Below are 27,231 nucleotides of genomic sequence, written 5' to 3'. Positions count from 1 at the left end.
CAGGCAGCCCCCATCTCTCCCTCAGGCCAAACCCCCCCCCCTCTTCCCTCAGCCTTAGGCCAAGCGCCCTCCTCCACCCCCCCCACCACCACTCCCAATCTCCCCCTCAAAGCCTCCCTTCTCCCTTTCTCCCCCAGCCCCAAACCCTTACTCTAACCCCAAACCCTTTCACCCACCTCCCTCAGCTCGGTTCGGTTCCGTTCGGTTCTGTGCGGCCCAGCCCGGCCCCAGCTCCCTCCCCGAACCTCCGCGCCTGCGCCCGCTCCCTCCTCACCCTTCCCCCCGGGCTCCAACCTTCCCAGCGCCCAAGTTCCGGGAGCTGCCGGGGGACTCTGGTCCTTTCCGCTTCTCACCTCCCTCCTCACCGATCTTTCAGGAGGTATGGCGGGCGTAGGGATTTAGGGGGGAGGTGTCCCCAATGTCTTTTCTCCTCTCCCGTGGGCAGAGGACCGAGAAACCGAGGCGGGGAGGGGGTGTGCGCCGCGCTGTGGGGTCCGGGTCCTTCTTGGGAGCGCTGTGGGGAGGGGAAACGCCTCATGGCGGCTCCGTTTCTCCCCCCCTATCCCGGGTTGCTTCGTCTCCCCTTCACCCCCCCGATGTTTCCTGTTCACCCCCCGATGCCTCCCCTCTCCTGAAGCCCATCCCTCCATGATACGCGGCCTCAGGTGCAGCCCTCGGGCCTCTTCTCTGTGTCCTCTCCCCCCCCCCCCTTCCTTCTCTTCGCTGTTATTCACCTTTTCTTTCCAAAATTATTCTTTTTTTTTAACCTATGGTTGCTGCTCGTCCCAGAGAGAAAACCTGGGGAAAGGGAGGTGATTGCTAAACCTGATGTCTTCTAACAAAGTGCAGTCCCTGAGCCACAGAGCCCCAAAACATTGAGGGCGTTTTCCTTCCCTCCACGATTTGAGCAGGGATATTCCACTGAAATAAATGTTTCTGATTAATTTTTATTTTTTATTTTTTTTTTTTTAGGGAAGAAGAAGCTTTTGCTGGTCCAGAGAGTGTGGTTGCCCTGGCAACAAGGTGACAGGAGAGCAGCATCCTCAGCATCTGCAGTGAGACACCCAAATTCACCTGGTGTGATGCTTCTCCATGACTTCTTTGCCCTCCAGCAGTTTCTCTTTTCCTGGGACTTTTCATGGATTTAGAGACTTCCATTTTAAAACCTGCATTTTATTTTATTTTTTATTTTTTTTATTATTCTTTTTGCTGTAGAATAACACCATAGCTTCAGCCCAACCCTGTCTTGGCTCAGCCAGGAAGGGGACTCAGCCTGCATGGACAGGGCAACCTTTGCCTGTTCCACTGCCTTTTTCCATGACTACAGCAGCTCATCTCAGGGTGCTCTCTGCCTCCCTGGAGGCCACGTTGACTTTATTGAAAAAGTAGAATCATTCACTTATTCTGACTTTTTCCGGGATTATTTGATTCCCAACCATCCCTGTATTTTCTCAGCTAAGTTCACTGAAGAGTGGGGCAGCAGGAGGAACTGGGTGACTTGGGATGGGAAGCCCAACTTTGATTATCTGCTGCAGAAGTTTGGTGAGTTTTTAATAAGAGTTTGGCTTTTTTAATACCTCATTAAAACATCTGCTGGATGACCTGGGTTGTTTTTTTTTGTTTTTAATCATAAGAGTAGAACCTCTAAACAAAACCAAGCAGTTCTCCAGGTTTATTTTCTAAGTTAATAATTCATTCTCCATACTTAACACTTCTTATTTTGTGGAAGTTCCAATGGGTTCCAGTTTTGTGGGTTCCAATCTTGACTTTCTTCCTCCAACGAAGTAACTGAACCATCATTTAACCAAACCATCATTTAAACCCCACCAACTCCACCTGCTTAACCATAACCAGAGGGACATCCTGATGCCTGCCCCTGTAAAATATTAGTGTGTATTTTTAAGAATCAACAACCCACTCCTCATGGAGATTGAGAGGAGGATTCAGGTCACATTAAACAAGTCATTTCTGGGCTTCAGAAGTCTGTGTCTGCCTAGAATGATGGTGCTGGGAGTGAGAGCTGAGCCAGGAATTCTTGTTTTGTGTGTTTGTGTTGTGCTCAGGACCCAGGTCCTATGGTCTGCTGCAGGATAGGTGTAGTATATGGTAAGATAGTAGGTAATATAGTATGTATATATATATATAAAAGGTTAAAAAAATTCAGTTTATTCAGTTATTCTGTCCCCACATGAGCTCAAGGAGTTTGTATTTCAGGAGAAGCTGTAGTACCTGTTGCCAACTGTGATGTCAAGGAGTACAACTCCAACCCAAAGGAGCAGCTCCCCTTCAAGGAGTACATAAAATACTGGAAGGAATACATCAGGAATGGCCACAGTTCATCCAGGGGGTGCCTTTACCTGAAGGATTGGCACCTGAGCAGGTAAGAGAGATCTCTGGAACTCCCCTCCATGCCATGTACACCTGGGAGCTGCCAGGGAGCCTTAATCCTCACCTTCTCCTGCCTGAGCATTTAAATGCCCCTCAGTGCTGTTTGGTAGCACCTGCCTAGCAAGTTGTGTCTTCAGCTGCACAGTCCTGGGCATAATTCCCAGGGAAAGATCCTTAAACAAGCTGTTGTTTCCTGAAGAGGCTGACAGCCTTTTCCTCTTTGTTTTAAATGATTCTGTTATGCCTCTGGAAACTCTGTGGCTGGAATCTGGCTTTTGTTTGCCACCTTGCTTCTTAAAAAGAAGGGTGAACATTTCTAATTTTGGTTAATTAGTGAGTGTGTGTGTGAGTTGTAATCCTTTACTCTCTATTTTCTTTTCTCTTCACCTTCCTGGTCACTAAAGTTCTCCTCAATCCATTCTGGCTTCTCCAAGGTGGATGCTTTACCCATTCCTCAGATCTGTGGAAGACTTTGTAGTCTTTACACTCAATTTTTTTCTTCCTTAAGTGTAGCTTTCTCTTAATCCAGTTTTCTTATGGTCACCTTGTTTTTATTTTTGAGTGTGCCAGTGCCTCACAGTAGTTTGTCAGTCTCTGCCTCCCTGGCTGCTTTCTCAGACACCAAAAAGGATGGGAGAGGTGCAGGGAGAGGTCACACACTTATCAAAATAAGTGATAAAAAAAAAAAAAAAGTGGTAAACCACAGCTTGGCCTCCTTCCTAACCTTTCCCACACACACACACCTTCTATCCTGCTGGACAAGCAGTCTTCAGATGTCTCAACTAAAGAACTTGTATTTATTAGGAATTGTCTCTGCCAGAATTAGGAGGAGTCTCCCAAACAGCAGTGAAGCTTCACAGCTTTCCTGGGAGGCAGAAAACCACGTTTTCCATGCAACTCAGAGCTGTCAGTGACACAGAGGAGGTGGCAGCTGAGCATCAGTGTCCTGCTAGAGACCCCATTGCTCTCTGTACCTGGGGAGTGGGAACTGAAGTAAGAAGGAGCAATTCTGCCTTTTTTCTGAGCCTGATTTCCAATGCCTGGTGTCTTTTTAAGGGCTTTCCCAGAGCAAGATGTTTATACAACCCCTGTGTATTTCTCATCTGACTGGCTGAATGAATACTGGGATGCTATAGCTGTGGATGACTACAGGTTTGTCTACATGGGACCCAAAGGTTCATGGTAAGGCACTGAGGCTTCTGTCATTCTTACACAGTCATTTTGGGGCAAGATTTGGTGTTTCAGGGGTTTATCAGGTTGTGCTTCAGGTTTGCATCAGCCAGAGGGACTTTGAGGGGTGGACCCATGCAAACTGCCTGAAGTTAGAGAAGGCCAAGTGCAAGGTCCTGCACATGGGCTGAGGCAATCCCAAGCATAAATCCAGGCTGGGGGGAGAAAAGCTGGACAGCATCCTTGAGGAGAAGGACTTAGGAGAGCCAGAAACATGTGCTGGCAGCTCAGAAACCAACTGGGTCCTGGGGTGCCTCAGAAGTGTGGCCCCCAGGTCAACAGAGGAGATTGTGTGTGAGACCCCTCCTGAAGTGCTTGATCCAGGTCTGGGATCCTCAATTTAAGAAGCAAATCCAAAGCTGATGCAAGGGCTGGAGCAGCTCTGCTCTGGAAAGTTTTAAACTGGAAGAGGGGAGAGATTTGGAAGAAATTTTTTGCTGTGAGGGTGCTGAGCCCCTGGCCCAGGCTGCCCAGAGAAGCTGTGGCTGCCCCATCCCTGGTAATGTTCCTGGCCAGGTTGGATGGGGCTTGGAGCAATGGGATCAATCAGAAGGTGTCCCTGTCCATGGCAGGGGGTTGGAACTAAATGATCTTGAAGGTCCCTTCCAACCCAAAGGAGTTTGTGATCACATACAACAGAGTGTTGTACCTGACTCCAGCTTTTCCCAGCTCCTTTAGTTCTGGATGTGATGAGCTGTCCTTCTGCAGGCACCTCAAGTGTTTTTGCACTTCCAAAAGTTGCCCTGAGTTGTGCAGACAAAAATCTGCACGAGTCATCTGGTTAGAGAAGTTTTTAGATCCAAACCTCCCTGGGGATCATCAGCCACTTGTGGTTTGCGGAGTCAACAGGAACCTCAGAGAGGTGGGGATGGGTTGGTCAAATACTTAGCAGATGAAAAATGTGGTCCAGCATTGGTGTTAAAGTTTTGTTTCAAAGAGTCTCCTCCGTTCACATCACAGAATCACAGAATCATAGAATTGGCTGGGTTGGAAGGGACCTCAGAGATCATCAAGTCCAACCCTTGATCCACTACTGCTGCAGTTCCCAGCCCATGGCACTGAGTGCCACATCCAGGCTCTTTGGAAATATCTCCAGACACAGAGAATCCACTACTTCCCTGGGCAGCCCATTCCAATGCCTGATCACCCTCTCCAGAAAGAAATTCTTTCTCATCTCCAACCTAAACCTCCCCTGGCACAACTTGAGACCCTGCCCTCTTGTCTTGCTGAGAGTTGCCTGGGAAAAGAGCCCAACCCCCCCCTGGCTCCAACCTCCTTTCAGGGAGTTGTAGAGAGTGATGAGGTCTCCCCTGAGCCTCCTCTTCTCCAGCCTCAACACCCCCAGCTCCCTCAGCCCTTCCTCACAGGACTTGTGCTGGATCCCTTCACAGCTTCCTTGCTCTTCTCTGGACCTGCTCCAGCACCTCAATCTCCTTCCTGAGCTGAGGGGCCCAGAACTGGACACAGGACTCAAGCTGTGGCCTCACCAGAGCTGAGCACAGGGGCAGAATCCCTTCCCTGGACCTGCTGGCCACACTGTTCCTGATCCAGGCCAGGATGCCATTGGCCTCCTTGGCCACCTGGGCACACTGCTGGCTCCTCTTCAGCTTCCTGGCAATCCAGACTCCCAGGTCCCTTTCTGCCACTCTGTGCCCAGCCTGGAGCTCCCCATGGGGTTGTTGTTTCCAAAGTGCAGGACCCGGCACTTGGAATGTTGAACCTCATCCCGTTGGGATCAGCCCAACAAATCTCCAGACACTGAAGTATTTGTGGGACAGATGCAGAACTGAGAGAGAAGCAGAGGGGATATAAAATACTTCAGTACTCTGGAGAAACAGTGAGCTTTGAATACTTCAAATGACCAATATTAAATGAAAAGGGTGACAGTTTGTCATCAGGTTTGCATTGTAAAGATTGTTTGTGTAGGATCCCAGAATGGTTTGGGTGGAAAGGGACCTTAAAGCTCACCCAATTCCAACCCCCTGCATGAGCAGCGACACCTCCCACCACACCAGGTTGCTCCAATCCCCATCCCCCCTGACCTTCCAGATTTCCTGGGAGTTTTCTGGCTGATTCTCAGAGATTTTATCTCTTTTAGGCACTGTGTTAACTTAAATTTCTGATTTGCCTTCTCCAGGACTCCCTTTCATGCTGATGTCTTCCGTTCCTATAGCTGGTCAGCCAATGTTTGTGGGAGAAAGAGATGGCTGCTGTATCCTGCAGGACAGGAGGAATACCTGAAGGATTGCCATGGCAACTTGCCCTTTGATGTGACTGCACCAAGTCTTAGGGACAAGAGTGTTTACCCTCGTTACAACCAAAGCCAACCCCCTGTTGAAATTGTGCAGGAAGCAGGGGAGATTGTTTTCATCCCCAGTGGATGGCATCATCAGGTTTACAATCTGGTAAGGTAACTGATAGCATTTTGGGGGTTGGGAAAAGAGAGACAAGTCAGGCAGCTGGCTGGAAGCAGAACATTCACAGTGTGTTGGGTGCCCAAAGTCTTAACTGGGCTGGAAAACAATTTTAGGGAGATTCAGGGAGGAAAGTTCTGAATGTGGCTGCTCAAGATGGTGGCTAAAAGCAAACCTAAACTCAGGAGCTCCTTGGGTCCAAGCTTGGAGAGTGTTCAGCTGAAGAAGTTGTGTGAACTCTGGGAAAAACTGTGTTTTTCTTTTCTTATAAAAGTTCTTCTACTTTTCCTCATTTGATAGTACTGCTTGCTGAGAAACAGAATGCCTGGGGAGGTGGACTTCTGGTGAGGCTGCTCATCTTGCTTTCTAGCTGTAAATTATCATTTAATAATGGCAAATGCTAACAGATTGCTCTCCATGGTTACAAACCAAGATTAACAACCTTTTCCCTTTCTCTTCACCACCTTTGTGCCCTTACAAGGTGTGCTCAGACAGAGGAACTAGAAATGTTTGCCAGTTTGCAGAGCAAAGCAAGATTAGATTGCTCAGGGCCTTCAGCACAGTGGTGTCAAGAGAAGCATTTCCCTTCTTGGGGAATATAATTTTACCTTTTCCAGTGTTTGGTTTTTGGTGCAGCTGTTTTTCTCACCCTTTCCTCTCCACAGCTTCATACCTACTGATTTTTTTTTCCTGCAGGAGGATACCATTTCCATCAACCACAACTGGGTGAATGGCTGCAATGTGGCTACAATGTGGGGCTTCCTGCAGGATGAATTAGCAGCTGTCCAAAGGGAAATCAAGGAGTGGAAGGACCCTATAGATGATTGGCACCTGCAGTGCCAGGTATGACAAGGTGGTGCTGGCTGCCTGACCCTCTTTTAGAGGAATCTGGGCTGCATTGCACCACTTTATGGGTTCTAAGACACACAGCTCCTTAAGCTCATACTGGGAATTAGTTTCTTATGGAAGGTAGGGACTGGTGACAGCTTCATTTTGCAAGAAATCAAATATATACTTCAGTAGCTGTCACTCGGTTTAATTGCCAGGCCAGTGTTAAACCATGGGGCACCAATTAAATCTGTCAGGCTTTAACACTGGCCTGGCAATTAAAGCCAATAACAGATTCTCTCTGTTAATCTCTCTCTCCTCCCTGATAAAGAAAGGAGAGAGAATAAGGGAGAGAGACTGAGGGGTTGGAAACTAAACTGCCCAGCTTTAATGAAACAGGAATGATAAATAAGGAAAATGACTAAATCTATACAAATATACAGGAAAGTTGATCCCAGGTTCCTCCCCCCTTTCCCCCAGTAACTCTCACGTCACCCCCGAGGCTGCAGGGCAGCCCTGGGAAAGTCCAGGCTGGAATCCTGGGGTCAGCAGCAGTTGGGAGCTGGAGGCAGGAACACACAGATTCAGGCTGGGATGGATCAGGAGCACAGGCAGAGGAAGGGATGGAATCCTTCCAGGATGCTGAAGCAAACAGGAAACAGGTGAAGAAAGGGAAGCAGGAAGGGGTTTGACCCTTGTGATCCCTCAAATTTATCCTGAGTATGAGGTGTATGGGATGGAATCCTCTGTTTGGTCAATTCTGGCATCTCTCTTGTCTGTTCCTCCCCAAAGGAGGCTGCAGGTGGGACCTCTTTATTCCTTCTGGAGGGTAAAATGTTCCTCAGAGCTGAGCAGTGTCCTTGCCTCTGCACACCAGGCTCTGGCTGGAACTCTAACCCTGGAGTGTGATCAGTCCCAGATCAGACTCTGACTGAGAACCTTGCTGTTCATTTCAGCAAGTGCAGCTCCTTACAAGTGACTGAGCTGAAAGCAAAAGTACCAGACAGAAAATCCCCTTTATCCTGGCCCAAACCAGGACAGTAGCACAGGGAAAAGCTAGTGCCAGTCTTGTATTTGCTGTGGCAGGGAGGTTATGATGCTTCTATGAAAACTGATGCTTCAGCTGGTCTTCTTCAACTATCAAGGTTAGTATTAGTATCAAGATCAGTCTTTTCTGTAGTATTTACATTCCTTTTTGTGAAATTTGAGTGCTTTTTCACTTTATCAGCAGAGCCCACACAGAACTGATGAAACCTTGAATCTGAAACAACAACAAAAAAATAAGGTGGAGGTGGCAGCAAGTTTCTGTGTCTGCAAAGTGAGGCTTTCAGAACATGTGACTCTGCTGAGCAGTGTTGTAACTTGTATGCTTCCAAAATATTAACCATGAAACAAATATAAGGTTTATTTCTGGAGGCTGTTACAGCTGCTAGTTTGACAGCCTTCAAAAAGAGCTTCAAAAAACACAGACAAAAAAGGAGAAGAAACAAAACTGTTGCTTTTGGGGCTGATGGCCTTGCCAGTAAGGTCAAGAATTTTAGTGCCATGGGGAGAATTACAAAAAAATATGGTTCAAAATGGTTATTTATAACTCCAGGTTGTTACTAGCTTGATAAATATAGTTTGCTAATTCTTCCTGTAGGTCAGGGAGTTGTTTTCACTTCAATGCTGTCTTTTTTTTTCCCCTAGTTGATCATGAAGTCTTGCACAGGTATAGACTATAAGGAGTTCTACAACTTCCTCAAAATCATTGCAGAGAACAGGATTTCTGTCTTGGAAAATGGCCTGGATGATGAAGCTTCAGCAAAGAACACTCCAAAAGCTGCCATTTCCACCTTGGGCATGCTCCATGCAGTGTTTGATTTAAAGAGGACTGTGAAGGTGTTAACATCATTAAGTGCTAATGAAGATTTCAAGAAACTAGACCTGACATCACTTTCTCCACCTCCAGAGGCATTACTCCACCACTTGAAAGCAGCAATAGATACAGCTCTCCTCTAACCTCCCTATTTAGTCACTTCTTTGTAAAATGAAACCTTTTGCAAAGTGGGTGTTTGGAGAAGACTGACTCCTCCCTGTTTAATAGCTGTGACAGTTTGAGAGCCTTAATATAGAGGAGGGAGAGAGTACATTCTTAAGAAGACTGAACACTTTTTAACTTTAAGCATTGAAGTATCTGGAGTAACCAGACAGATTCTCTCAGATAACAGGAAAACCCAAATCATTTTAATATTATTTTGAGCCCTGCTGGTGGTGTGGATGCAGGGAGGGCAAACAGAAATTCTCAGTTAGCTCTATCAGGGCTAAACCAAATTGCTGCAGTGGCCTGCACAATATTCCTGCTGCTTCTTCAGAGCACTGCAGAGCAAACCTGCACTGCAGGCTTCAGCAGTTGAGCTTTGTCTGGTTCCACCTCTTTTTCCACCTCTGCTTTGAGAGCTGGCTTGCTTCCAGCTACAGCTCAGCTCTTTTTTTAAATATTAGAGGATCCTAGTTGTGTTGGTTTTGTTGTTTTGGTTTTTTTTATTTTATTTTATTTCCCCTGAAGGCTGAGCAGGCTCAGCAGCTGAAGCATAAGCTGTGGAAGAGCTGAGTGTCCTATTTTCCTGTACAGTGGCATCTCTCTAAAGCAGAAAATCTCCAGCTGACCCATCCTTCAGGGCCTGCAGGATTAAATTTAACATATCAGGGAGCTGGGCTCTTGCTGGGGAATCTGCCACTAAAGATTTAAGCTCAAAAGGAGGAACCTGAATGTGCTCTCCCATCTCTACACACTATTTTAAGGCACAGTATTTTCTCCAAGCAGAGATTTGATTCATCAGGGAAGGGAGCAAATAGCCTCATGTTCTCTCCTCTCAAAAAGCCATGCTGTTAACACACCAAATAGCACTGCTGCATGGTTACAGAGCACAACTTGCAACCTGAATGCTACCCACAGGCTAAAAGAGCATTTCTAGTGAAGCATCTCCCTTGCTTTAACTGGAAAAGGAAGCCTAGAAGCACAAATGGCTGCACACTGTTAACTTAGTTGCCCCTTTAGGGCTTCACTTGAATTATAGCTCAAGAACTTGCTCAGTTTTCAGCCAGATAAGAGCAACTAGGAACCCTGTGTTTAGAAAGTGCAATAGTAGAACTCTCCAGTAGGCTGAAAAAAAAAAATATCTTACTGTTTTCTAGATAATCCTGTGGAGTTTGTATGTGCATGCATTTTGCATGTTCTATTTTCTAGCAGATTTCTGCATTTTGAGTGGGAAGTGGTACCCAAAACTAAGATCAATACCCAGAGCATGGAAGAATGGAGAAAACAGGCTTTTATTTCTTTATTTTAATATTATTTTTTTTTTTTGGTAACAGCTGTGACTACCTCTCAGTGATTCAACCTTCTGGCAGAGAGTTTCTTTGGCCTGGAAAACTGCCAGTTTGAAGGAGCTCTGAAATAAAAAGTTCACAGCTGTTACTCCTGGCTGTTTACATTCAGCAGGAGAGGCAAACTGGAGCTTTCCTCCTTCCATGAATTAAAGGGAGGTTTCAGAGAGGTGAGGAACAATGCTTTAAAGCTGACAATCAATCAATGGACTTTGGAGGCAAACATTTTCCTCTTGTATTCCCCAGGCTCACTGCATGCTGTGTAACTGCACCAACCCCTTGAAACACTGCAGTTTTATAAAAGGTTTGTTTAGCTCAAGAGTGCTTTTTCATTCCATGGCCCTGGAAGCTGGAACTGCCTTGGCTGGGCTGTGTGAAAACAGCAAAACTAGAAATCTGGGTTTTAACACTGAGAAACCCAGGATCTCAACAGTTTGTCCAGCAGAAAACACCCTCATTTGGATGGATCCCATCAGTTTGCTGAGAGGAAATAAAATCCAGGCATCATTTCTGCAGGTAATTCCCTGTGAAAAACAGGTAAGGAAAAAGAGAGGAGATGGTAGGGTGGCTAAGGAGGTGTTCAGGTAAAGGAAGGTGGGACTTATTATTATTATTAATTATTATTATTGATTATTCTTCCTTCACCTGTGCTCTCTCTGCCCCACAACATCCTCAGTTCTGGAAGATTCAGGCCTCTTAAGGTTTGAGTGTGATCACAAAAAGCAGTAGTTTAATTGCAGGGAAGTGTCTTAAAGTTCAAGCCATGTTCTCCTTAGTGATGTGGCAGGGAGCAGAAGCACAAAACTCAGTTTTACTGATTCTGTGTCTTGCAATTGCATTGGGAAATTCATTTGTAGTTCCAGTTCTTCTTTCCCACCAGTGCTCAAGATGGTAAGGGAGCCATATAGAACTTTCTGTAGACTTTCTGTAGAATTAGTCCCTCAGGGGTCGGTACTGGGCCCGGTGTTGTTCAATATCTTCATCAACGACTTGGATGAGGGTATAGAATGTACCCTCAGCAAGTTTGCTGATGACACTAAGCTGGGAGGAGTGGCTGACACACCAGAAGGCTGTGCTACCATTCAGAGAGACTTAGACAGGCTGGAGAGTTGGGCAGGGAGAAACATGATGAAATTCAACAAGGGGAACTGTAGAGTCTTGCATTTGGGGAAGAACAACAAGATGTCCCAGTATAGGTTGGGGGCTGACCTGCTGGAGAGCAGTGTAGGTGAAAGAGACCTGGGGGTCCTGGTAGACAAGAGGATGACCATGAGCCAGCAATGTGCCCTTGTGGCCAAGAAGGCCAATGGCACCCTGGGGTGCATTAGAAAGGGTGTGGTTAGTAGGTCAAGAGAGGTTCTCCTCCCCCTCTATTCTGCATTGGTGAGGCCGCACCTGGAGTATTGTGTCCAGTTCTGGGCCCCTCAGTTCAAGAAGGACAGGGAAGTGCTTGAAAGAGTCCAGCGCAGAGCTACTAAGATGATGAAGGGAGTGGAACATCTCCCTTATGAGGAAAGGCTGAGGGAGCTGGGTCTCTTTAGTTTGGAGAAAAGGAGACTGAGGGGTGACCTCATCAATGTTTTCAAATATGTAAGGGGTGAGTGTCAGGAGATGGAGTTAGGCTCTTCTCAGTGGTGACCAGTCATAGGACAAGGGGTAATGGGTGTAAATTGGAGCATAGGAGGTTCAAGTTGAATATCTGGGAAAATTTTTTTCCTGTAAGGGTGACAGAGCCCTGGAACAGGCTGCCCAGGGGGGTCGTGGAGTCTCCTTCACTGGAGACATTCAAAACCCGCCTGGACACGTTCCTATGCGAAGTGCTCTAGGTGGCCCTGCTCTGGCAGGGGGGGTTGGACTAGATGATCTTTCGAGGTCCCTTCCAACCCCAAGGATTCTATGATTCTATGATTAAATTCTCCAATGACTGAAGACAGCATTGATATTAGAATAAGAAGTGTGCAGGCCTGGAATCTCTTAAAAATGGAACAGCTTTATTTAAATACAAAGTTACTGTGAAACATACATTAGGATACTCTCATACCAATATATTAATTGTTGTAATCAATGTACTATTTATTAAAGCATAATACTTGTGATAAACAGGAGGAAACACAGGCTGTAGAGTTTTGTTTTCTTAAAGTCACAGACCTGGACAATTTCAAATCAAGCTGTAAAGTAAAAAATATTAAATTCCCCCCCAAAAAATAGGTTAAAATACAGTTTAAAAGAGCTCTTGCTCTCATATGCAATTCAGACATCAGTGTTTTATCTGATCCAGGAACAGGACCCTAAGTATCCCTTTGCCTTTTATGAAGGCAGCATAAAACCCAGCCCAGTTTTCATCTGATTTGTAACCCACTGGGGTCAGTGGGCAGTCTGTCAGCACAAAGCAGTGCACTTAGGAAAAAAAAATCAGTGTTTTTACAGGTCTGTCAGTGCAGAAACTCAGGTGGTTTTGTGTTTTCTCTTAGCAGGGTTTGAGGTTTCTCAGCCCAGGACAAGGCATGTCCTTCCTATCAGGCACCCATGAACCCCTGCAGAATCACCAAGCAGCACTAACATGGTTCAAGGTGCAAGTGTGATTTCCCTGAGACTTCAACAGGAGTCTGCAAAGTATAAATATCCACTTGTAAGGATCATAAAACAAAGGATTTAGTTAATAGCAGCTTTAAAATGCAATGGAGAGGTACTGAGTTTAGCATAGGTAGGAAGAGGAGTGGAAAAAATAAAACCAAAACCTTCCTCTTTAGGGACAGAGGAAAAGCCACCTCATTCCTGGAACAGGTTGCTCAGGAACATGGGGGTGGCCTCTCCTCTGCCACATTTCTGCCAACCAGAAATGGTCCCACCAAAACAGTTCTTGTGGTTTCATTTGATGGCTTTCTATTAAAAATAAAATAAAATAAAACCAAAATTAAAAAGAAAAAAAAAAAAAGCAAACACCCCACTTCTCCTCCCTTCTGTCAGCTCCTCAGTGCAACACAAACACAGCAGCTGAGAGAGCAGTGAAAGGAGGTGTTGTCAGAGTGCAGGAAAAATGAAATAAAACTGCAAGGCAGAAAGAACCCGTGGCCACTTTTCCTCCAAGAGATTCCCCAGGTTGGGCTGAGGTTGCCTCTTGAAGGCTTCCAGGCTGAGCTTCCCCATCCCAGAGCTAAGTCCAAGGGAAAAGCCAGGGAGGACCCCTCAGCTGATAAATAACTTTTCATCCCTTTTGAAAAGCAACCAGAAGAGCAGCCACTTGGTTGCTTCTTCATCCAACAGTGTTCAGGTCAAGAAAGTGCAGGAGGGGGGAGATTCCCATGGGATCCTGGGGCTCAGGAGCTGTGATTCCCATGGCAGTTCTCCCTTTGGTGGAGCCTCATCCTTTGGATGTGTTCATAGCAGGACTGGACAAGGAAAAGAGGAAGAGATCAAGGAAAAGGGTTGGAACTTGGGGCCAAAAGCTGTCAGTGTTGGGCAACATTTCCCTTACCTCCAGTGCTGTTAAGAGAAAGTCATAAAGTCCTCCTTGATGGGTGGGGTCCATCAAGTCCCTGATCAGATGGATTTCAGCTCCTAGGTGCTGTATTCTAAGGGGGGGAAAAAACAAATCCATGTCTAAACCAAACCTCTGGGCACTGGGGTTGGTGAGGTTTCTGTTTAAAGTCAGATTAGGGAGAGAAGGAGGCACAAATCTGGAAGTTCTGTGCTGATTCCTTGTGCATCACCTTGGTCTTCTGGAGGTCTTTGAGATACCTGGCATGGACAGGTCTCAGCAAAGGTATTTTGAGTCATAAAAATCTCAAGTTTTCTATTTTACACAGTCTCTCTTATTCCCTTCCTCATTTCCAGTCAAGAGCTGCCTAACAAACAAACACCAGCATCCAATATGACCAAAAAAAAAACCCAAAAAAACCCACAATCCCTGGATTTCATAGCCCCAACTTTAAACATTCACCTTTTTGGGAGAACAGCAAGTATATCCAAGAAGGACTTTGACTCAAATTTACCAGGAAAAAAAAAAAACATTCTACTGGATGCAAGGAGGTCCGTAGAGTTTCAGCGAAAGCATCCAGGGCAGAGCTTTTGGGGCAGAAACGTGTCAGATTTATAGTCAGTCCTACACAGGTAATGTCTAAATGTGTTCAAGACCTTCCTGGTCTCCAAAAAGCATCACAGTGCCCACTGAGAATGGAAAACAGAAGGTGTAAGATATTTGGTGATGCCTTGGAGGCCTTCAAAGGCTTCGTGTTGTTGTTTTCTGTGGTAACCTGAGATGCAAGTTCCCATGGCAACCCCCAACTGTCCTCTTGGGTAAGAGATGGACACTCAGGAGGTTCCTAATTCTGCTCAGAGCAATTCTGCTCTGCTGAGACCCCACCTGGAGCTCTGTGCCCAGTTCTGGAGTCCCCAACCCCAGAAGGACACAGAGCTCCTGGAAGGTGTCCAGAGCAGAGCCACTGAAATGCTCAGAGGGCTGAGCACCTCCCTGGGAAGCCAGGCTGAGGGATTGGGGTTGTTCAGCCTGGAGAAGAGGAGGCTCCCAGGGGAGCTCAGAGCAACCTTCCAATATCTGAAGGGGCTCCAAGAAAGCTGGGAGAGGGCTTTGGACACGGGGGGGTAGGGAGAGGAGAAGGGAAATGGGTTAAAACTTGGAGAGAAAGGGGAGATTGAGGTTGGAGATGGGGAAGAAATTCTTTGGGGTGAGGGTGCTGAGCCCCTGGTTGCCCAGGTTGCCCAATGAAGCTGTGGCTTCCTTCTACCTGGAAATTTAGGAGGCCAGGTTGGATGGAGATTGGAGCAACCTGATCTAGTGGTCCCTGTCCATGCAGAGGGTTGGATCTAGATAATCTTGAAGGTCCCTTCCAACCCAAACCATTGTAGGATTTTATGATCTTCTGCCTGGCTGTAGTGCAGACTCAAAGGCTGAGGATGAGGATATAGAATTATGCTGCAGAGATTTCCATTGCTAAATTGGCAGCAGAGATTTTGGCAGAGTTCTGATGTGTGCCAACTGCTGCATGAGGAAGAAATTCTTTAGTTTAAGGGTAGTGAGACCCTGGAACAGGTTGCCCAAGGAAGCTGTGGCTGCCCCATCCCTGGCAGTGTTGAAGGTTGGATGGGGCTTGGAGCACCCTGAGCTGGGGGAGAGGGGTCCCTGACCATGCAGGGGGTTGGGACTGGATGAGCTTTAAGATCCCTTCCACACCAGCAATTCTCTGAATCTCTGATAAAACAGAATTCTTTCCTACATAAACCTCAGGATCATACAGCTTGGGAAGAGGACAAGGGAAATGGATTAAAAATTGAAGAGGGGAGATTGAGGTTGGACATGGGGAAGATATTCTTTAATTTGAGGGGGTTGAGAGTTTGGAGCAGGTTGCCCAAGGGTGTTCTGGCTGCCCCATCCCTGGCAGTGTTGAAGGTTGGATGGGGCTTGGAGCCCCCTGGGCTGGGGGAGGGGTCCCTGACCATGGTAGGGGGTTGGAACTGGATGTTTTATTTAAGATCCCTTCCAACCCAAGCCATTCCATGATTCTCCCCATGTTACATCGTGCTCAACACCATCACATCACAGACAGCAACACACAGAAACCCAACTCTAACTCAAGAAGAAAACCATGTCCAAACACAACCCCCAGGGGTTCTTTGGAAGTGCTTGGCCTGGAAAGGTGGTTGTGCTCTCTCTGCTCCCCAGCTACAACTGGGAAATTAAAAAGCTTCCACTTACTTTGCTCGGGACACAACGTACATCAGGAGGGGCAAGAGGTCATCCATGGGGAGCTTGTAGTCCTTTTCCACCACCCGGGACACCGTGCTCTCTATCTCCTCATAAGTTTTCTGGAGGATCACCAGCTTTTCCCTGGGATTCACAGTGGTGCTGTCAGGGTGAGAACAGCCATGTCAGAGATGGTTTTACTACAGAGCTAGAGAGAGAAAGCAGAAGTGTCCAGAAGTGTCCTTCTGGTGTTGGGGACTCCAGAATTGGGCACAGGACTCCAGGTGGGGTCTGAGCAGAGTTAGAACTCAAAAAGAATTAAAATAATTCACAGCAGGTTTTCAGGTTCCAAAAAGAAGGCTGCAAAGCCTCCCAAATGGCTGCACCAAAAATGGGGTCAATGGGGTCCTGCCAGGGAGTTCCATCATGCAAGTGGAACTTGAGTCTTCCCAAGTGCTGAGGATGGGCAAACGTTCATTTTAGATGGGACTAAACTGAGTCTCAGCCACTCAAATAAAGCTAAAGAGTATGAGATGAATCACTTTGGGCAGTGCTATTAAGTTATTGCTCTCTTTGGGGATTAATTGTCCAATTAATCAATTCTCCAGAAGAGAAATCCCATTGGCTTTCCAAGGGAGACTCTTCCAGGACTAGAATACTAGAACCTGATGGATCCCACAACACTTCTCTGCTCCCCTTTCTCTTCCTTTCTACTTTTTACTTTAGCACCATCCCCTGGGCTGGGCTTCAAGCCAAGAAGTCAAAATGAGCTTCTGCTTTCCTACATGGACATCTTGGGGTGTCCCACTGGGTATCTTGGGGTGATCCTCAATAGCTCCAGGATAAAAGGCTCTTCCCAACCACAGGTCCAATTTGCTGTGCACACTGGGAAGAGGGAATTCCATTTCACCCATCAGATTTGGTGTAGGGATCTCTCCACAAAATTAAGGGGAGATACTTGCCAAGGGACTGATGTGTTCCAACATGTTCCATATTATATTGTGGTTTTGGTTTGTTGTTTTTTTTTGGGGGGGGGACTGGAAAGGAAAGCAGAAAATAATCCTAGAGATGTTTCTTTTAAACAGAAATAGCACCACAAACCAACTTGACTTGAAATGATCTTGTAGGTAAAGCCAGCCCTTGTTTTTTCCAAAAGAGTTGTGAATTTCTAACACTTCTCAGAAAACTGAAGATCCCTGGGTATCAGGTCAAGGTTGTGGACAGGGACTTACATCAACTTCTGCAAGCACTCCGTGGCAGAAAGGAAACACTTGTCCTTGATAAGGGATCTCCTCTGAAAGGGAGACAAAGAGTTGTGTAAGAACATCTCAGATGTTGGGTAAGGATCTTGGGTAGTGAGAGGACTAAGGGGAATGAATCATAGAATCATAGAATTGGCCGGGTTGGAAAGGAGCTCTGGGATCACCAAGTCCAACCCTTGATCCACTCCCCCCGTGGTTCCCAGCCTATGGCACTGAGTGCCACATCCAGGCTCTTTTGAAATATATCCAGGGATAGAGAATCCACTACTTCCCTGGGCAGCCTCTCCTCAAAGGATCTGTGCTCGAGTCCCTTCACCAGCCCAGCTGCCTCCTTTGGACCTGCTCCAGCACCTCAATCTCCTTCCTGAGCTGAGGGGCCCAGAACTGGACACAGGACTCAAGCTGTGGCCTCACCAGGGCTGAGCACAGGGGCAGAATCCCTTCCCTGGACCTGCTGGCCACGCTGTTCCTGAGCCAGCACAGGATGCCATTGGCCTTCTTGGCCACCTGGGCACACTGCTGGCTCCTCTTCAGCTTCCTGGCAATCCAGACTCCCAGGTCCCTTTCTGCCACTCTGTCCCCAGCCTGGAGCTCCCCATGGGGTTGTTGTGGCCAAAGTGCAGGACCCGGCACTTGGAATGTTGAACCTCATCCCGTTGGGATCATCCCAACTCTCCAGTCTGTCCAGGTCCCTCTGCAGAGCCCTTCTGCCTTCCAGCTGATCCACACTCCCCCCCAGCTTAGTGTCATCTGCAAATTTGCTGATGATGAACTCAATCCCCTCATCTATATCATCAATAAAGATATTAAACAGAACTGGTATGGATTCAAAATAGAGGAGGGGAGATTTAGGTTGGATTTTAGGAAGAAGTTCTTCCCCATGAGGGCGGTGAGACCCTGGCACAGGTTGCCCAGAGAGGTGCTGGAAGCCCCATCCATCCCTGGAAGTTTTTAAGGCCAGGCTGGATGATGCTCTGAGCAACCTGAGCTTGTAGGAGGTGTCCCTGCCCATGGCAGGGGGGTTGGACCTGGATGAGCTTCAAGGTCCCTTCCAACCCTGAAAATTCTCTGATTCTCTGATTTTCCAAGAGCCACCCACCTGGCTCCTGAGGGCTGGGCCCAAGAGAAGCATTCTGAGAACTGAAAGTTGTTGTAGAGAATCCCAGTGTGAGCACAGATGTCTTTGAAGCACCACTGAGCAGAGCATTCCAAAGCAATTCTCTGCAGAGCTCCTTTTCCCACCCCTGGAATTTCATATGCAGTAGTGGCAAGAGATCAGAACTCATCAGCACAGGTGATGGAGCTCTGATTTCTGAGGCCAATCTGCCCTGGGGTCACTTAGGTGAAATTCCAGCACCCATGTGTAGCCTCAGTGCCATCTCACTCTCTCTCTTTTTGGGTTCTTGGGATATCAGGAAAAAATTTCTTCCCCAAAAAGGTTGTCAGGGCCTGGCCCAGGCTGCCCAGGGCAGGGTTGGAGTCCCCATCATCCCTGGAGGGATTTCAAAGCTTTGTAGATGTGGTGCTAAGGGACATGGGGTAGTGGTGGCCTTGGCAATGCTGGGTCAGTGGTTGGATTTTAGGATCTTCAAGGTCTTTTCCAACCAAAACAATTCTATGATTCTGTTTCCTACCTGGTTGGTTGTCAGGGTGAGATCTTTCAGAGGCCAGAGGTGTCTGAAAGGAGATTGCAGAGAGGAAATTTAGAAGGAGGATGCCCATGATTTAACTCAAAAAAAAATCAAGATAATCTGAGGGTTATCTCCTCAATTTAAAGTGATGCTAAAAACCTGGAGTCGGTGTTTGCTCCTCTTGTTCCACTGCTGTGGGAAGAATGGAGAGTTTGGACACATTAACCTGAGTTTTGGCTTCATTTTGGCTGCTGTGATAATCAGTTTTTGGCACTTTTACATTCAATTCATCACACTGAGTCTAAACCAAATGAAATTGGGTTCTTCTGCTGCCCTGTTGAGTCTCTTGAGCTGCAGATGTGTTAGAAAAGCTCAAGTGCCTCTTGAGCATAACTTCCAAAATGAGGAGATGTGGAAACATCTGACTCCACAGCTTTTCCTCTTGACACTCTGTGCCTACACAGTTACAGCAGATGCCACTGGATTATAAAGCTTTCTGATTTATAAATTAGAAACATTTATAAACCTTGATTGGTCCTGAGTTGGAGCAAACCATGTGTTTGGTGAGCTAGAAGATTTTTGCTCAAGGAAAATAAAAATTAGTAAAGATAATGGCAGCTCTCTAGTAGTCAATGCTGTCCTTCCAGACAGGATTGCAGGGACTCCACAAGAGGATTTCCTCTAGAAGCCTGGGAGAAACATCAGCACTACATGAGGACATAAAATGAGTCCATAAAACCTGTCTCTGGGTCCATTTCTTCCTTTCCCATCAGAACTTTCCCTGACTGCTCCTTTCCCAGCTGGAATCTGTCTCCTAAGATGAAAAACCATCACTTACTTCTGCACATCCAGGAACTCAAGCAGCTTGATGTCAGGGAAGAGACTTAGGTCCACGATCCCTTGGCAGTAGAGGTCATCTTCTCTTTCATGATAGAGCATGTAGAGCATGAAAAGCTCAGGGTAGAAGCAGGGTAGGATCAGTGGGAGGACCACACTGCACGCCTTCTGGTCACTACAGCAGAGAAAAGCAAAGCAGAGGCCTCCAGTGAGACCCCAGAACCTTGATCCACCCAAAATCCAGAGAGGGCAGAATGGAAAAAGCTTCAAGAGGCTTCAAGAAGCTCTCCATGTTCTCCCCTCCTTCCTCCACCTTTGAGATCAAGGTCACAGGTGGATTGTGGTGCTTTATGTCACATTCTCCTGGCTGTTCCCACAAGCTGAAGATGCAGGAGCATCTTGTGCCCTGAGACAGGAGAGGGAACTGTTTCTCCACAAGATCTCCTCAGTCACTAGGAGAAACCTGGAGCACAAGACACCTGTCCCCAGCTGTCCTTTCTGAGCTGGTTTGATAGAGTTCTTCTTGTTTCTTTAAGGAAAACAGACCCAAAAACTTCAGATCAAGTCCTTTTCCAGCTGCTCACCATCCCACCAACCTCTTGGCTTCATCCAGCCCCCACGAGGACAGCTGCAAAGAGGAACCCAGACCCAACAGGGACAACTGGACCAAGATGTTTCTTCCCACCCCAAAAAAATTACACACCTGCATCTCCCACACCTGTTTCTACCTTTTTCATCAAGAAACAGCATATCTCTTTAACTCTTCTGCCACATTTCCCACACTGTACTCCTGATTTCCATGCCTGTCTTGCTCTCAGTGCCAGTCTGGAAGTCACCATGCCCACAATGGATGATTTTCTGAGACTAAGGACAAACTTCTGGGACTGTTGACTCCCCCCAAACCATGTTGGTGTGGGCAGCCTTGCAAGGCTGTGGCCCAGACACCTCCACTTTATTCTGCTCCAGAAAATGATGAGAAGTTGTTCTCATGCTCCAGCTACTGGAAGCTTTGGACTCATCCTGACCCAGATGGACAAATGCAACCAGTTCAGCATTTAATGTCTTTTAGAAGTCAACCTGAGTGGTCAAGCAACTTAAAACTGAACCCCCAGTGGTGACACATACCTGGTCTCCCCATCTCCACACTTCAAGGGCTGTTGGCCTTTCTGTTCCAGTGCCAGATGGAGCAAACCCCTAGAAGAGGAGCAGAATCAAGGTTTAGTTCCACCTGATTGTTATTTTTTTTAAAGGGTTATTTGTTATTCACAAGTGAGGAGCTTGTTCCAGCACCAAGTGGGGTATCAGTAAAGCTCTCTAATCATTGCAATGTTGTTTTGGGATTCAGATTTCACTGGCTGAGGGTTTCTCAAGAAGAAACCACCAAGAATAAATAAGGGCTTATAAAAAAAATCTCCATAGTTGCTGAAGAATGAGATGGTCACCCTGGAAACCCTGACTGTGATTTCCATCGAGCACCATCCCCATCTTCTCCTTCTCAAGGGACATGAGACTTCAGGGCCTGTCCTACCAACCAATTCTCTGATCTACCTGTGAACATTAGAGGAAGTTCATGCCCTGCAAAAGTACTTTGGGGTTGGCTTGGTATTTCCAAGCCAAAACGTCATTTTGAGAAGTTGATGACTGAGAACATGGTGCTGACTGGACAGAAGTTGTGTTGCTGTTCTCCAGACCATAGCATGAAGCAGTGGTTGAGGTCTCTCCTGAGAAGACATGAGTTGGGAAGGGGAAGACCAAAAATGATTTCATCTGTTGCATGAGCTTACTCCTTAAAAATTAAGGACTTCTTTCTACAGCTAACTTGCAACCCAGAAGTTACTGGGTTACTATCCCAAGAGCATTGTATCCAAACTGCTGTAGGGATCTAATACTTGATTGTGACTTATAACCAAATAAAACCCCAATGATTTATTCTCTTCAGTTAGTCAAGGCTTTTGTAGCTTGGCAGAATCCTCATGAATCCTTGGCAGAATCCTCAATGGGATGAGGTTTAACACGGCCAAGTGCCGGGTCCTGCACTTTGGCCACAACAACCCCATGCAGCGCTACAGGCTGGGGACAGAGTGGCTGAGAGCAGCCAGGCAGAAAGGGACCTGTGAGTCTGGATCGACAGGAAGCTGAACAGGAGCCAGCAGTGTGCCCAGGTGGCCAACAAGGCCAATGGCATCCTGGGCTGGATCAGGAACAGCGTGGCCAGCAGGTCCAGGGAAGGGATTCTGCCCCTGTGCTCAGCCCTGGTGAGGCCACAGCTTGAGTCCTGTGTCCAGTTCTGGGCCCCTCAGCTCAGGAAGGAGATTGAGGTGCTGGAGCAGGTCCAAAGGAGGGCAACCAGGCTTTGAAGGGACTCGAGCACAGATCCTATGAGGAGAGGCTGAGAGAGCTGGGGCTGTTCAGCCTGGAGAAGAGGCAGCTCAGGGGAGACCTCATTGCTCTCTACAACTCCCTGAAAGGAGGTTGGAGCCAGGGGGCGATTGGGCTCTTTTCCCAGGCAACTCTCAGCAAGACAAGAGGGCAGGGTCTCAAGTTGTGCCAGGGGAGGTTTAGGTTGGAGATTAGAAAGAATTCCTTTCTGGAGAGGGTGATCAGGCATTGGAATGGGCTGCCCAGGGAAGTAGTGGATTCTCCGTGTCTGGAGATCTTTCCAAAGAGCCTGGATGTGGCACTCAGTGCCATGGTCTAGCAACCGCAACGGTGGTTCATGGGTTGGACTTGATGACCTCTGAGGTCCCTTCCAACCCAGCCAATTCTATGATTCTATCATTCTATGATTATAATTTTAAATTAAATTAAAACAGGCACTAGGGAGAAAGGGTTTGTTGTTTTTTTTTTTCTGGTGTAGAAGTCTCAACCTAAAAAAATTATCCAGGGGCACAGAAGAGCAAGGTGGGTCCCTGTGAAACAAGCTTTCCAAGGCACTCACTGAGCTCAGCAACACCTTCCCATGAACCAGCTCTCAAATCATCAACCCTGGTCAGGAAGAGAGCTCAGATCCCTCTGCTACACCAAGCTTTGTGATAAGGACTCACTGCAGATGAACTGAACCAAACCCAACTTCTTCCCATCAACTCAAGACTGCTCCAGGTCAGACAACTCCTCATCACAGAGCTGGCAGCTTTCCACAAGGCTACAGAGCTTTTCTCCTGAATAATAATGTTTAATTTTAAGGCAGTGCCTCCTCCAAGTGCAGCCAGGGGCAGAGTTCCCTACCTCTGCCTATTGTGGCATTTCTTGTAGCTCCTGCTAAAAGATAACCAAGCAGCAACAGGACCCCAGTCATGCCTTTGATCCCATCCTCAGGTACCCCTGGGCACAACCACACAACCTCTTCTTAGAGTCAGAACCCATCAACCAAGCCCCAACAACACCCTTACACTGCATCCTCTGAGCTCCTGGTGAGTTGAGGCATGTTAAGATTAAATATTTCATCCAAACATAAACTGATTTCTTCACCCCTGTAACCAAGGATGGGACTGGGGGAAATGGCTGGAAGCTGAATCAGGGGAGGTTTAGGTTAGATATCAGGAAATTTTTTCATCCAGGGGGTGGTTGAGCACTGGAAGAAGCTCCCCAGGGAAGTGGTCCCAGCACCAAAGCTGCCTGAGGTCCAGAAGTGTTGGGATGATGCTCTCAGGCATCTGGGGTGATGCTGGGGGTGCCCTACACAAGGGACAGTAGTTAAAATTGATGATCCTGATGGGTCCCTTCCAACTCAGAATATTCAACCCTCACTGCTCTGTTCCCCATTATACTTTGCTGTCCTGGTTACTCAGTCAGGTTTCTTGCTCTTACTTGTGGTTGTCTAAATAAACTCTATTATGGGCACCATCTCAGTGAGGTGCCCTAATTCACTGAGATTTAATCACATTAAAGCCACTGGGTCATGCACTGAAAAATACAATTTCCTCAGGTACTGCAAATAACTCTTTCTCTAGCACCACTCTGAAGCAAAGCTTCCAAAAAATAAAATAAAGCATCCCAGTCACCTGAAAAAAAAAAAAATATATATCCCAATGGTCTTCTCCACAACCCCTCTACACTCACACCCATTGGAAGGATGCAAGGTGCTTGACTTACTGGTAGAATTCCCATATTTTCTTTGCATAGTACTTGACTTCCTCTTGTGCCATAGTCAGTAGGTGTCTGTTGGCCCCAATCCCAGAATATGTTGCCTGAAAAGCTATCATCAAGGCCTTCAGCAGCTTGCCCAGTGGGTGCAGGGAAGACTTCAGTGCCTGCACAGTGGAGGAAAATGAGATTTTACAAGTCAGCCTTTGCCATTAGGAGAGGATAACACTGAAAAGCCACCCAGCCTTCTCTTGTCAGCAAAAGGAGAGCAAGCCTGGAGGTAATCAGCTATAATTCTGGCCTCTTTTTGCCTCCAGAAACCCATTCTCCTCCCATTATCAGGCAGAAATAAGCTTAGCAGGACTGCTGTTCTGATGAGATTTGCTGTGATGCTCAGAGGAGTGCAAAGGGTTCTTCAGGGAAAGAAAAAAAGAACCCAGAGTGTATGGAAGCTGATCACTGATTTCCAACAACTGGTTATTCCCTGACACAGTTTGAGAGCCAAGAGGGAATTTTTAGCCTCAGTTCCTGGCCTGTAAAGTAAGTGTCCAAAAAGCATGAAGGATAACCTTCTTCATGAGTCACAAATAATTTAGAGAAGACTCCTGAAGTCCCTGGCAATGTTAATAGAAAGGAACAGAAAGTTGCTTCAACCTGTGCCCGTGTCTGGTGGATCATTATGGCTTCAAACTTTACCTTCTCTAAATAACTCTGCAGAGCCTCTGGCTCCTGGTGCTGGACAAGCTCTTCAAGAATGTCTTCTATCTTCCAGGATACATCCTCAGTCCCCCTGAAAAATGAGAGGTGAGGGAGTAAAACAACACAGGAAAGCCCTGGGATATATTCCAGTTGGCATTGCAGGTGGGTACCAAGAGGACAATGGAACTATTAGAATAAATATTAATATTTCTCTGTCCTTTTTAATGGAGTTGGCTCCACCAGCTTTCAACACCTAAATTATCTAAACACCTACACTATCTAAATTTATCTTGGACCCTGAGTGTGCCCCTCTGATCTATTTTAGGTATTTTCCCAAGAGGACAAGAGTTTGCATCCACTCACTCAAACCCAAGAGGAATGAGCAATGCCAGGGTCAGATGCAGCTGCTCACATTTCACCAAATGAATCCCATCCAAACTTTCACTGAGAAGAATCAGTCTCAACATCACCACCTTAAACTCAAGATGCAAACTGATCCTCCTGTCAACCACTGGAACTTCCAAACTTCAGAGCATGGGGGACCCAAGTGTAAACCACTCTACACCCATGGCTTCCTCTGTTGCAATGTTCAGCAAGGCCTTTGACACCGTCTCCCACAGCATCCTCCTGAAAAAGCTGTCAGCCCACAGCTTGGACAGGAGCACCCTGTGCTGGGTTAGGAACTGGCTGGAGGGCCGGGCCCAGAGAGTGGTGCTGAACGGGGCTGATCCAGTTGGCAGCCGGTCACTAGTGGTGTCCCCCAGGGATCAGTGTTGGGCCCAGTGCTGTTCAAAATCTTTATTGATGATTTAGATGAGGGGATTGAGTCCATCATCAGCAAATTCACAGGTGACACCAAGCTGGGGGGAGTGTGGATCAGCTGGAAGGCAGGAGGGCTCTGCAGAGGGACCTGGACAGACTGGAGAGTTGGGATGATCCCAACGGGATGAGGTTAAACAAGGCCAAGTGCCGGGTCCTGCACTTTGGCCACAACAACCCCATGGGGAGCTCCAGGCTGGGCACAGAGTAGCAGAAAGGGACCTGGGAGTCTGGATTGCCAGGAAGCTGAACAGGAGCCAGCAGTGTGCCCAGGTGGCCAAGAAGGCCAATGGCATCCTGGGCTGGCTCAGGAACAGCGTGGCCAGCAGGTCCAGGGAAGGGATTCTGCCCCTGTGCTCAGCTCTGGGGAGGCCACAGCTTGAGTCCTGTGTCCAGTTCTGGGCCCCTCAGGAAGTTCAGGAAGGAGATTGAGGTGCTGGAGCAGGTCCAGAGAAGAGCAAGGAGGCTGTGAAGGGATCCAGCAGAATTGCTGTGAGGAAGGGCTGAGGGAGCTGGGGGTGTTGAGGCTGGAGAAGAGGAGGCTCAGGGGAGACCTCATCACTCTCTCCAACTCCCTGAAAGGAGGTTGGAGCCAGGGGGGGGTTGGGCTCTTTTCCCAGGCAACTCTCAGCAAGACAAGAGGGCAGGGTCTCAAGTTGTGCCAGGGGAGGTTTAGGTTGGAGATTAGAAAGAATTTCTTTCTGGAGAGGGTGATCAGGCATTGGAATGGGCTGCCCAGGGAAGTAGTGGATTCTCCGTGTCTGGAGATATTTCAAAAGAGCCTGGATGTGGCACTGAGTGCCATGGGCTGGGAACTGCAGCAGTAGTGGATCAAGGGTTGGACTTGATGATCTCTGAGGTCCCTTCCAACCCAGCCAATTCTATGATTCTATGATTCTATGAATGAGGAGAAGTAATGCTCACACCTTTGGCAGAAGAGGTATTCCTGAGATTTCCTCAGCTCCTTGCTCGTTTGTATGTGGAACCCCATGAAAGACTCCTCTGTTTCTTCTTTGCAGCCAGAATGGATGAATTCCAGGAACTGGTCATAGATTCCCTTCCACCTCTTCTCCACTGGGAACTCCTCAAGGCCCAGCTGCCTGCAAAACATAACATGAAATTAGGTTTTTCTGGGGGGTCCTCCCTAATTATTTCAGATTTTGCCTTCAATATGGAAGGTTCTCCAGAAGATATTGACACAGGAATTATGGGATAAGAGAAAGCTGCCAGTGCCTAACTGGTAATTCAGTGAAAAGCAACTCAAGTCTTGAAAATGAGCTTTGGGTGAAGAAACATTCCTGGTGCATGGCATCTATAATCTTTGCTGGTGAATTGATGAGTGGCTTTCTCCTCCATTTATGGATGCTTCCAAACATGGATTATTTCAACTAAAAGCCTGCAGGAAATGCTGATAACAAGAAGACAGTTGAGCAACCATTACCACTACTGCTGTCTGCAAAACACAGGAGCTGTTTCTGATGGGCTGGAAGGGTTTTGAAGAGGAACTGGAACTGAATTTTGCAAGAGGAATTCCTCTCAGAGGACAGGCAGCTGCCTTTCCCACTGGGATCCCCTCCTTTGGATTAAACTGACTGAACTCAGGACTGGAATCCTCCCTCTGCAGGGTTCAGCCCTGAGGAGAAGACTCTGTTCTACAACCTTGCTCCTTCTGTATCACTGCACAATCCAAGTTCTTCAGAGTTTCATGTGAAATGCTTCAATACTTGAGTTCTGGCAACTTTTCCACCTCTAAAATCCATGCTTAGGGCCATGGTTTGGTGGCGGACTTGGCAGTGCTGTTAATGGTTGAACTTGATGATTGTAAAGGTGTTTTGGTTTTTTTTTTGCAACCCAAATGATGCTATGATTTTACACACTTAGGTGTGCACACACAGTGCAAAAATCACTGCAGATGTTGAGCCTCCAAAATCCTCTCCAGTCAGAGGAGGGTAAGATCTCTGGGTAGATGGTGG

At 47.2% G+C, this 27,231-nt stretch overlaps 2 protein-coding genes across 5 annotated transcripts in view; one reads left to right on the top strand and one right to left on the bottom strand.

Moving 5' to 3' along the window:
* The first annotated feature begins 281 nt into the window (after nt 1-281).
* On the top strand, nt 282-13,147 carry JMJD4 (jumonji domain containing 4). 2 transcript variants are annotated; one of them, XM_030445203.1, is made up of 7 exons: nt 282-379; nt 973-1,542; nt 2,215-2,380; nt 3,445-3,570; nt 5,756-6,023; nt 6,729-6,875; nt 8,550-13,147. In XM_030445203.1, exons 2-7 carry the CDS (start codon nt 1,278-1,280, stop codon nt 8,859-8,861), a joined length of 1,284 nt encoding a protein of 427 aa, XP_030301063.1. In that variant the 5' UTR covers nt 282-379; nt 973-1,277; the 3' UTR covers nt 8,862-13,147. The 2 variants fall into 2 exon arrangements, with proteins under 2 accessions (XP_030301063.1, XP_030301065.1); XM_030445205.1 differs by lacking the exon at nt 282-379 and adding an exon at nt 578-665 and having other exon boundaries at nt 8,550-11,144.
* ALS2CL (ALS2 C-terminal like) overlaps nt 12,208-27,231 on the bottom strand; it is a 62,842-nt gene continuing 47,818 nt past the window's right edge. For 2 of the 3 annotated variants that reach the window (XM_030445201.1, XM_030445200.1), the window contains exons 17-26: nt 26,185-26,358; nt 24,437-24,530; nt 23,750-23,907; nt 20,783-20,851; nt 19,659-19,832; nt 18,824-18,866; nt 17,160-17,221; nt 15,940-16,089; nt 13,702-13,798; nt 12,314-13,615 (exon numbers count right to left, since the gene is read on the bottom strand). In XM_030445201.1, the coding sequence (XP_030301061.1) occupies nt 13,544-13,615; nt 13,702-13,798; nt 15,940-16,089; nt 17,160-17,221; nt 18,824-18,866; nt 19,659-19,832; nt 20,783-20,851; nt 23,750-23,907; nt 24,437-24,530; nt 26,185-26,358 (1,093 nt within the window). In that variant the 3' untranslated portion in view covers nt 12,314-13,543. Of the gene's footprint in view, nt 13,616-13,701; nt 13,799-15,939; nt 16,090-17,159; nt 17,222-18,823; nt 18,867-19,658; nt 19,833-20,782; nt 20,852-23,749; nt 23,908-24,436; nt 24,531-26,184; nt 26,359-27,231 lie in introns of all 3 variants that reach the window. The other variant, XM_030445202.1, reaches the window with a different exon arrangement.

This window comes from Calypte anna, chromosome 2, assembly GCF_003957555.1.
Source record: "Calypte anna isolate BGI_N300 chromosome 2, bCalAnn1_v1.p, whole genome shotgun sequence".
Lineage (NCBI taxonomy): Eukaryota > Metazoa > Chordata > Aves > Apodiformes > Trochilidae > Calypte > Calypte anna.
This window is presented reverse-complemented; position numbering and strand designations above follow the sequence as displayed.

Excerpts from the sequence above, each read along its gene's own strand:
- JMJD4 (XM_030445203.1), top strand. The coding sequence starts at position 1,278 with ATGGACAGGGCAACCTTTGCCTGTTCCACTGCCTTTTTCCATGACTAC. Across the intron at positions 3,571-5,755 it reads ATGGGACCCAAAGGTTCATG|GACTCCCTTTCATGCTGATG; the intron begins GTAAGGCACTGA and ends TGCCTTCTCCAG. Across the intron at positions 6,024-6,728 it reads ATCATCAGGTTTACAATCTG|GAGGATACCATTTCCATCAA; the intron begins GTAAGGTAACTG and ends TTTTTCCTGCAG.